At 44.7% G+C, this 10898-nt stretch overlaps 1 protein-coding gene and 1 long non-coding RNA gene across 2 annotated transcripts; one reads left to right on the forward strand and one right to left on the reverse strand.

Annotated features, from left to right (window-relative positions):
• Positions 1-377: 377 nt before the first annotated feature.
• On the reverse strand, positions 378-8912 carry LOC101932561 (ferritin light chain-like). Its single transcript, XM_065592101.1, has 3 exons — positions 7648-8912; positions 2700-2846; positions 378-1710 (listed from the first exon to the last, which is right to left on the reverse strand). Exons 1-3 carry the CDS (start codon positions 7813-7815, stop codon positions 1213-1215), a joined length of 813 nt encoding a protein of 270 aa, XP_065448173.1. The 5' UTR covers positions 7816-8912; the 3' UTR covers positions 378-1212.
• LOC135983001 (uncharacterized) lies at positions 7209-9281 on the forward strand. Its single transcript, XR_010600496.1, has 2 exons — positions 7209-7275; positions 8678-9281. It is a non-coding gene; the product is annotated as an uncharacterized LOC135983001 (long non-coding RNA).
• The last annotated feature ends 1617 nt before the right edge of the window (positions 9282-10898 follow it).

Consider the following 10898-nt stretch of genomic DNA (forward strand, 5'->3'; position numbering starts at 1 on the left):
TGCTGGAAGCTTGTGTGTGAGCAGACCAGGTGTTGTAACTCTCACAGCAAAGCAGTGTAAAAGGCATCCCATGTTGGAGAACTGAGGGGACACAGCTGTTCATTTGTCCAGAATGTACCCTGGGTAATGTCCCAGTGCCACAGCAATTCTTAAACAATATGCTGTCCAGCCAGTAGAAGGAATTTCTGGCACACTAGTTCATTACTGATTCAGAGGGAGTTGAGCCATCCATCAAATAGCCTTTGAGTGCAAGCAAAGCAGATAACTAGCCCAATAGTCAGAAACAGTGGAATGCCATGTTCCTACAAATAAGCACTCATAACTGTGTACAAAAAACAATATCCTTCATCTTTGAGCAGTGTAGAACTAGAAATAACTTGGATAGAAAGCAGTTTATTGAATTACTCTATAATAATTGCTACAAAAGTTATACAAATATCATGGAAATCCCCCTCATTTTAAGAACAAGTCTCTTAAATATCCATGTAATATTTACCAAGACAGTAAAAATGTTTAAGAATGATTACATAGTACAATCTGTATTGATATAATCTGGAACTAGGGGTGCTGCTGCAGCTCTTGACTTGTAGTAACAACAACCCAAATACATGGTTTCCATATTCAGCACCCCCACCATAAAAATAGTTCCAGCACTGCTGTATAATATAGTGATTATCTTATTTGTTTAATAATATAAACAGCTATAGTTTCTCCAGCATAGAAATTACTCTGTATTAAAAAGGTTTTTTCTTTAAAAAAGACCGTATATACTTAAACTCTCTTTTGCACTAAATAATCCAATCAACCATTTAAGACAGGAAAGAAACCTAGAGGTCTGGTAGTTTCCAAAAAAACAAAAAACAAAAAAAGACAAAACAACATTTATGGGTAAGAGACTCTGAAAGGTTAAATTAATGTTGACATTCTCTACATCTAGCAGCCTTAATATCTATGATACAAGGAGGCAGTATATTACAGATTAGATTGTGCTGCACTTTGGAGGAGGCACAGCCCAGAAAGCACAGCCCAGGAGGAAAAGTATAAAGGGGGAGGGGGGGGGCGGAGTCATGGGGCTTTAAACCATCATTTCATCTCCCGGATTTTAGCCTCCATTTGGAGCCAAACCATCCCTGGGGCTGACAACTTACATCAGCCTCCCCCTGTGGCTGCCGATAGGTTTCTACATGGTCCAGAATGGAGATAGTGCCTCAACTATTCCTTCTCTTGCCTCCGTTTTGCCCCTGGCATATCCTTGCACAGAGACTGTGAGGAAGGACAGCACTGGTTTGCATGCATTGGCCCTATGCTGCTGCTTTTCTGGGAGAATTCTTTTGGAGGCCGTTGCAACCCCTTTGCAGTCCCTCTACATTGCTGAAGAGATGTACAAGGGGTGCAGTGGTGCCTAGAATCTGTCTCTATGCCTGTTTTTAGCTCTTCCTGTAACCGTTCCATAAGGTAGTCTCCAAGGTTGCCTCTGCCATCTTGGGAACACACAAGCCTGTGAGCATTGGTCAGGAGGTCTCCCATCAACTTGATCTTCCGGATCTTGGGTTCAATAAATTGTTTCTTAATAGTACTTGCACTATGAGGGTCTGCATTTTCAATGCTCAGGGCATAAAGCTCTTCAAAATATCCTGTCACTGTTTTCCATTGAACCAATGCTACTTCAAGGGCCTTCACCACATTGGATACATGTTCACAGTTTGGTCTCTGGAAACATAAAAAGCAAGACAGAATTGTCAGTCATTGCTATTTCCCTGAAACACCTGGTTTTCCAAACAAGAAATGCATTGCAGAAGGATACTAGGATTTTGCAACAGCTCCTTCCATTTCTGTGCATTTACTAAATCTTTTCTGAGTCAGTGGTCAGATTCCGCCACTTCCAGTATACTTACTAACAATAACATGTTTCAATTCAGACAGTAAGGATTCAGATAGCTGCAGCTATAACTGAGGTTCATTCTCAAAAAACAAAAAACCCCAAACAAAATATCCCCCACCCCAAAAAAAACCCTCTCTACAATATGGAAACTGAATGTGTTACAGTTATTTAAGGGCAACTTTTTTTCACTCATGGCTGCTATAAGTGAATGCTGTGAAGGGCATACAGTAGAAATACACATTTAACTGTTTATAGGACACTAGTTTGATACAGAAGTCCGAGTCTCCTATAAGAGTTTACACACGATTTCACTGATTTCAAGTTACTCTTGATTTATACTTGTGTAGGGAGATTAAAATTTGGCTTAAAATCTTCTGGGCCAAATTCTATTATACCAGTGTAAAACTGAAGTCACTCTACTGAGGTCAATGGACTTGCACCACAGAGAACTGAGGCCAGAATCTGGCCCTCAGTTTCAGAGTCAGTAGGCAAAAGTTCTGCATAGCTACCTCTACCATAGCAACAAACACCAGACTGAGTAGGATAGCAAAATGTTAGAGAAAAATATGAATGAGTGCCCTCATTTTATCTTTGACTAGACAAATGCAAACCCTAGAGTCAGGGTTGCATGTCTAATAAAAAAAACAAACAAAAAACAGTCCCTAAAGAACAAGAGTATAAGTGAATATGATTGGGGAATTAAAATATTTGGAAAACTAATGGTGTATAGACCCAAAGGTTGGGAGTGATAGCTATGCACAACAAATGTTTAGATGAGTTTGCTGATTATGGAAGAGCAGATTTGTGTGCTGCACACCTGGATGATTCTGGTACAATAATGGCCTCCTCTCTCTTGTAGGTATTTCAGCATGGCCTCTGCAGCTTCCTTCTCTTCTTTAGCCTGGTGCCGGAAAAACTTTGAAAAGTTTGGTAGAGCCACGTCAGACTGATCAAAAACTTCACCCTACATATTTAAACAAAAATTGCGGTTAAAGTATGAAAGCCTAGAGTGGGGAAGAAAGAAGGGGGAAATTAATAACCAACAAAATACAGGTCAATCAGATCTAATATTTAAAGAACAAAGGAGAAATTTTTCAATAGTGCTTGTGCTTCTAACTGCCTTCGGCACCTCTAAAAACTTCTACCCCAATTATTACAAATGAAGTAAGTCAAATGTTCCTCCAGATCAGGTAGTCGGTCTCTTTTTAAGACTACATATACACACACCAGTCCTCTGAACATTAGACATGAGACTATTGTATTAGTGACACTGTTTGCTTTGAGTGATATGCTCCTATGACTTCTAGCTTCAAATGGGTTTTTGATTTGGGGAAAAAAATTAAACAGTTATCAGAAATTGATGACTGTCTTTATCTGTGGGGAAAAGTATCCAGATCCTTTCACCATCACCACTAGCAGATGCAGAGGGACCCACTTAGGGCACCAAAATCATCAGCTTCCTCTCCCTCTCCACCAGAGGCAGTGTGTAGGGGGCCAAGTGCCCACCTTAGACTGGCCTGCCAGGGGTGGGGAGGGAAAGGAGCTCTGAGGGGTCGCCCCTGCCTCCCAACCAGGCTCTCTCAGGTAGAAGCGGCTCTGTCCTAAGTCCCCACCTAGCTGCCAGGGAGAGCAGCGAAACATGGGGGAAGAGGCGCAGGTAGAGAAGGACAGACCTCGCCCTTCCCCTCCCTGCAGGTAACGTGGGGCTGGGCGCAGCAGGGGAGACGTGGGAAGTCATGTGTCCTCCCCTTTGGATTGTACCCCCAGTATGGGGAGGCACCAGTCGTCTATGCTCTCCACAGATACCAGCAGCCAGGAGGAACCATCTTAGCCTCCTGACATCATTGTTCACTCCATTCTGAAACTACAGCTCTGGATTTTTTTCTCTCCTTTACTGCATTGCCGTTAGTTGCTGATACACCTTCATCCCACCCCTTTCCTATCTACTCTTTAGCTGCCCAGTCTCACTCTTCTTAGCCTTATGTTTCACCCTTCTTCTGTCCTCTCTTCTCTCCTTTCCCTTCTTCTGCCTAATCCTTCATTAGGAAGGCCCTCACACCCCCATCCCAAATTGACTTCTTCAGAATGGAAATGTGGGCAACAACTCCACAAGACAAAGGGTTATTTAAAAAAAATAAAAATAAAAGAATATTGAAACTGCTAAGGGCCCAATCCTGCATTCCTAGCCTACCCAAAATTCCCATTGACTTAACTGGAAATGCTAGGTGCATTAGGAATATAGGATTCGCCCCTTTAAGAGACAGGACTCAGCTAAAACTAACTTTAAGATATGTAAATTTGGAAATATGAAAGAGAAAAGAAAAAAGTTACAACAGATTTGGGTCACAAGAAAAAACAGACTGCATCAGTTTAATCAACTTCCTTATAGACACTGCTGACTAGTTATTTTCCAAGGGCAATATTACTGGCAACACAACTATATTATGTATACATCTAATTTATACATACACCACCCCCTTCTTAAGGGTACCACTTAGATCTATTATAAATATATTACAGGCAAAATTCTGCTCCTCTGAATTAATGGCTTTCTAGAGAAGTACAGTACCTTCCAACACTCCAAGATTTAAACTATGCTCAACTATCAGTTTTAGTCATATTGGGTGGAATGCACCCAGAGTGTGGAAAGCCAGTACCAAGATCTCTTCACCATTTAAGTTCCATAACAAGAAGGTGCAAGGTAGACCACAGCACATGAGGGCCTCTGCACTATGGAAGAGGATTCTGCATTGGCCCTGCACAGGCTCATTGATGCTTTACACCAAAGCTGATCAAAGGATCTCACAGATACACTGAGGGTCAGATCCTGAAGTCAATCAATGGACATTTTGTCTAAGGAGTGCAGCATGGGGCATGAGATGTAGGGTGCTGATCATCCTTGTTCCCCAACAACTGATTAATAGCTTTTTTGTAAAGTGCACATTTCTTTAATATTTCAGCCTGTGTTATTGTTTGATCTGTCTGTTGTGGGCTTTTGTTACTCAGAGTAAAACTAAAGACTTGTCTGCTGAAATCCAGGCATTAGTGTAAACAGTTTATTTATTTATTATTAAAGTCCATGTAAGATTAACCTCTTGCGGGTCTTCACTTCAAATATCAGTGATGTTCATAGGAAAACAAACTGTTCTTTCACTGATTCACCAACACAACCAGTTTTCACCACACACAACCTCCACTGCTTCCAAGCAATTTACCCCAAAGCTGCTAGGATTCCTTATTCTTGTCCCCTCTTGTAAACTGATTTTATACACCCAGTTTTCCATACGAGCTTCGCAAAATATACATGACATTGTTTTTTTACTGTGTTGTTATAGTTTTGTCAGTGTATCTCTAGTGATTTTAGTGGAGTTGCACTAGTGTAAAATTGGAGTAACACAGTGGTGGAGCAGTCCCATGTATTTTTAAATTTAAAAGCATTCTCTCTTAAATCCCTTAGTACAGAAAAGATCTATTCAAACTACTGCTCTGAAGCCTACAATCAGCCCTCTAACAGTTGTCAATATTAGGACAAATAACTAGTAAGATTAAATTAACAGAAGCTTAGAATTTATCCTTTTTTGCTTCTACTGATGGACTCATTCTTCTGGGAATAATGCTAATTTCAGCTGAAGCCACAGGGAGAGAGCAGATTCTGGCCTACTGTGAACATTCAAAGTATATATTTAACACTCACTCTAGTAACGAAAAATACCAAGCCAGATCCTCAGCTGCTGCAAATTAGGCCTGGTCCACACTAACCCCCCACTTCGAACTAAGATACACAACTTCAGCTACGTTATTCACGTAGCTGAAGTCGAAGTACCTTAGTTCGAACTTACCGCGGGTCCAGACGCGGCAGGCAGGCTCCCCCGTCGACTCCGCGTACTCCTCTCGCGGAGCAGGAGTACCGGCGTCAACGGCGAGCACTTCCGGGATCGATTTATCGCGTCTAGATAAGTCGAACCCAGAAGATCGATTGCTTACCACCGGACCCGGAGGCAAGTATAGACGTACCCTTAGTATATGCTGAACTGCAAAGTTAAACTGCTGTGAGAACCTACAAATTGCACGTCTCTGGCCCATAGTGGTCTTTCCTTTCCCCACCCTCAACCAATCTTCATTCAAACTGGAAAAAACAACCTAAACACTGACGTGCTGAAAAACAATTGGGGATTTTGATACACACGCCAAAACTTGAACCCCATACTTCCATTTATACCTCAGCAGTGAGATTGGTGCCTGAGTAAAATTGGGAGTGAGGAATTCAGGATCTGGTCCTATCAATGGAGTTTCATTATAACTTGTCTCCCATTTGTGTCTTTAAGACATGGAAGAGCAAACTATGATCTGCGGGCTGAATCCGTCCCGTCAGGGCTTTCAATCTGGCCCGCAGGATTGCCAGCCTTGTGGCACAGCAGGGCTAAGGCAAGCTTCCTGCCTGCCCTGGCCCCGCGCCGCTCCCAGAAGCAGCCAGCACCATGTCTCTATGGACCCTGGGGGAGGGGAGAGCACCCTGTGCTGCCCTTGCCTGCAGGCACCGCCCCCACAGCTCCCATTGTCCAGGAACAGGGAACCACCGCCAATGGGAGCTTCGGGAAGGTACCCACAGGCAAGGGCAGCGCATGGTGGAGCCGCCTGCCCCACCCCACCCCCAGGAGCCACTGCTGGACATGCTGGCCACTTCCAGGAGTGGCACAGGGCCAGGGCAAGAAGGGAGCCTGCCTTAGCCCCACTGCCACCCTCGAGCCGCTTGAGGTAAGCGGTGCTGGGCTGGAGCCCACACCCCAAACCCCTCCTGCACCCCACACTCCAACCCCCTGCCCTGAGCCCCCTGCCTCACCCCTCCTGCACCCCAACCCTTTGCCCTGAGCCCCTTCCTGCACACCACACACCCTCCCCCTCCATTCAGGGCCCTGCATACAATTTCCCCACTCAGATGTGGCCCTTGGGCCAAAAAGTTTGCCCACCTCTATTTTAAGAGGAGGCTACACGCACCGGCTCTCAAATTTAGCACAACACGGGGACTGCCAACGATAGCTCCAACGCACCCATCACCTTGGTGCCTGGGTACGCTGTATAGCTGTTGGAACACAGACAATATCAGGGTTTGAAGGGACCTCAGGAGGTCATCTAGTCCAACCCCCTGCTCAAAGCAGGGCCAACACCAACTAAATCACCCCAGCAGGATGTCAAGCAGGGCCTTAAAAACCTTTAAGGAAGGAGATTCCACCACCTCCCTAAGTAACCCATTCCAGTGAAGAAGTTTTTTCCTAATACCCATCCTAACCCCCCCCCCCCCCCCCCAACTGCAACTTGAAACCATTGCTCCGTCTTCTGTCATCTGCCACCACTGAGAACAGTCTAGATCCATCCTCTTTGGAACCTCCCTTCAGGTAGTTGAAAGCAGCTATCAAATCCCCCCCTCACTCTTCTTCCCCCGCACCTGCCCCCCCCCCCCCCGACTGGAGGGAGGGAGGTGAATGAAAGCAGCAACAATATCTAAATTCGACAGGACGCTTCTGGGGGAGGGGGGATTTCTGACCCTGGGCCTGGCCCACTTTTGGCTGGGGAAGGGGGGCGCCTGAGGGAGGCTGGCGCAGCGGGGAGGGAAGCAGAGACGGGGGAGTGGTGCCGTCAGGGCGGCTGGGGCCCGTCGGGGGACGGGCCGAGCGGGAGGGGGGCAGAAGGCAGCACGAAAGCGGAGCCCGGCGGGAGGGGGGCAGGAAGCAGCAGCGGCGGCGGGGCGGGCGGTCCCGCTGCCTTACCAGCGCCTGGAGGCGGTAGGAGAGCTCCAGCAGGGCGCTGGTGACCCCGCACAGGCCTTCCTCCACCGCCGCCGGGAAGTTCTGCCTCGCCCGGCTGCTAACCGCGAGCTGGTGGCCGGGGCACACGGGCAGGCTGCCCCGGCGCTTCTTCAGCCGGGGCTCGGCCATGGCGGCGGGACGAGCCCCCCCGCCACGCGGCGCGGCGAGGAGAGGCCGGGCGCTCCGCGCAGGACTTCTGGCGCGGCGAAGTTCCCCCTGTTACGACACAAAGAGCTGCGCGCCGCGCGCTCTCCGGGCTGCGCTCGCTCTATATAGCCGGCGCGCAGGGCCCTGCAGCAGCCGCTGGCCTCTGGGTGGGGCGCACCTTGCTGCACACCCACAGGGGTACCTGACACGCCTCATCGGCGGTTATCTGCCCCCAGTGCAACCCCTCCCTCCTTCGCCTGCAGCGCGGGACCCGTCCAGACCTGCCTTAGCCCGGGGAGACGGTCACCGCTGCAACACGATACAGGCACGAAGAATAAGGCTTTGCTGCAAGGCACCCAGAAGAGAGTCTGTTGGGCCTTACAGAGCAAAGAGACTGGCATGAGCCCCAGCTGCTCTGCTTGCTTTGGGGGGTAACTGACCCCAGCACAAAGCCGGTGTGACATTAGGGTGACCAGATGTCATATTTTATAGGGACAGTCCTGATTTTTGTGTCTTTTTCTTGTATAGATTCCTATTACCCTCCCCCTGTCCCAATTTTTCACATTTGCTGTCTGGTCACCCTATGTGAAGTGCTACCCTTCCTGTTTGAGAGTGCTGTATTGCACTCCTGAGGATGGCTACACAAGGTGCAGGGCAATGGATCATCAGGCCTTGCCAACCCTGACCCAAGAGTTTGCAGTTTGAAAAGAATTCACCCTTTCCTGAATGCATGGTGCAAGTATTAATAACTTTTACAACATTTGAACTCAAGATGGGGCCCTGAACCAAATTCCCCAGATACGGGCTCAGTTTTGATTGTTTTTTTTTGGTTTTTTTTTTGCAGCTCAATCCTGTTTCTGTAATGGACCAGATGAAAACAGAGCTTACGTTAGGAAAGTTTTGATTCTGATTCATCCTTTGAATCCCCAAGTTTGACTACTTTTACACTAACAAGAATGTGAAGATTTTGACTGCAATATATTGACTCATTTGAATTTGTTATCAAATGTACATTTTCTAACAGGCTGAATATATATGTTTAAAATAAACTCCACAAATTTACAGTGATAAAATAAACAAGAAAACTGAACATCAAACAAACCAAGAAACAAAACAAACAAATAAAGGTTTTAATCAAGTATGTGATAGATTTGGGCCGGATTTTCAAGTTGTGTAAACTGGCATGGTCTCACGGATACCAACAGAGCTATGCTGATTTACCCCAGTTGAATAGCTGCCTCATTACATCTGAGGTTCTGGTTCAAGCCCATCTCCAACTCTCATACAATTAAAATAGCGTGCATGCTTATACCTACAGCTGTGAGTTTACAATAGCAAATGATGCAAGGGTCAGCAGAATCAACAGTCAAAGTTCTCAGCTTCAAGTCTTGCCAAGATCATGCACTCGCACATTTGTATTGGATATATGTCTATTAAACCAGCTACAGGATCCAATCTATTTATGTTTTATTTACTTTACATTTAAAACTTGAGCAAAGTGGTGGATAACAGAATTGCTAAAGACAGCAGTGCCAACTGAAGAGACACTTTAGGACATTATCATTTGAGGTACATTTGTCCACTGAAGCATGCATGTACATGCTTCCTTTTAATATCAATGGATATTAAACACAGCGTGTATTGCTAGAACTGAAAACAGCTGATCATAACTTGTGCAATCAGATATATTACCAGGGACAGAGGTGATTTCCAAAAATTCTGGGAACCAATTGATTTATTCCAATGTGTTTTGTCATCAGAATTAGTCCTTTTGTCTTTGGTAATTCTCAAACTATTGTCTGTTAAGGTAACCCTATCTGGCCAGATTAAAATATCACTGATTTTTAATAAAAGTCTAATCCTCTCCTTTCTAGAATAACTTTAAAATATACTCATACATTTCTAGGGTAACTTCTTGAGTTACTTTATCATATATAATGATAGCTGCATCTCTGTACATTATTAAAGGTAAACCCTTAATTAATATGTGCAGAAGTCAATGAACTTGAAGCACAATTAGTCTTAGCACCTTTCAAATTTGATAATTTTCTGTTCAGTGATTTTCTGTTTAGTAAGCTTAATGTCACATTTTATTCTATGGAATATTTTTTCAAGCAAATCAGGTGATAGATTAAATAAAATACTACTCCCCCAAAATCTATTCATACATTTTCCATTGGTGTGAATCTTTATTCCATTGCACGTTCTAATTGTTATTAGATGTGACTACATAAGGCAGATCAGACATAATTTGAGAATATTCACGTAAAAAGGAAATTTGGGAAAAATGTGAATCTAAAACATATGCTGGTAGTTTAGTATTTACAGCTTTTTAAGATATTTAAATAATCTTTATTCAGACTTCCAAGGGGTGACCTCAGATTCTTCAATTTTTATTTAAATTAAATAAAAGGTTCCAACAAGCAGAATGGGAATTAGTATGTCAATCCCTCATCCTGCAAACACTTAAGCACATACTTAATTATAAGCACTTGATTAGTCCTATTGAAGTCAATAGAACTATATACAAGTAAAGTAAGTATGTGTTTAAACATTTGCTGAGTCTGAGTACGACCTAGTACATACTTAAAAAACTTTGGTCAATGTAGAAGCACACCCCTGATTGCTGTAGCTATGGTGATCTGACCCCCAGTGTAGATGCAGCTACAACTACAGAAGCATTGACCTAGCTACCGTCGCTCAGGGATGTGGTGTTCCTATAGCGACAGAAAAATCTCTTCCATCTCTGTAGGCTGTGTCTACACTATGGGATTATGCCAGCATAGCTATGGTTCCGTAGTAAGTACCTTACTTAATAAGTTACAGTAATTTCAAAAGAAAGGTGGGTTTATGGTGAAAAAGAGAAATAAGTCACAATATACCACAATTTTTTAAAGTTCCTGGTGGAGGAGTGGGTGTTCCCTGTAATGGTCGGAGCAGGGTTCTGAGAGTTAGGACTCTTAGGATCTATTCCAGGGTCTCCCACTGACTTGCTGTGGTACCTTGGGCAAGTCACTTGGGATCTCTGTTTCAGTCAAGGACTGAAACAGGATAGTAGGGAAGGG

Source organism: Chrysemys picta, chromosome 4 (genome assembly GCF_011386835.1).
Source record: "Chrysemys picta bellii isolate R12L10 chromosome 4, ASM1138683v2, whole genome shotgun sequence".
Lineage (NCBI taxonomy): Eukaryota > Metazoa > Chordata > Testudines > Emydidae > Chrysemys > Chrysemys picta.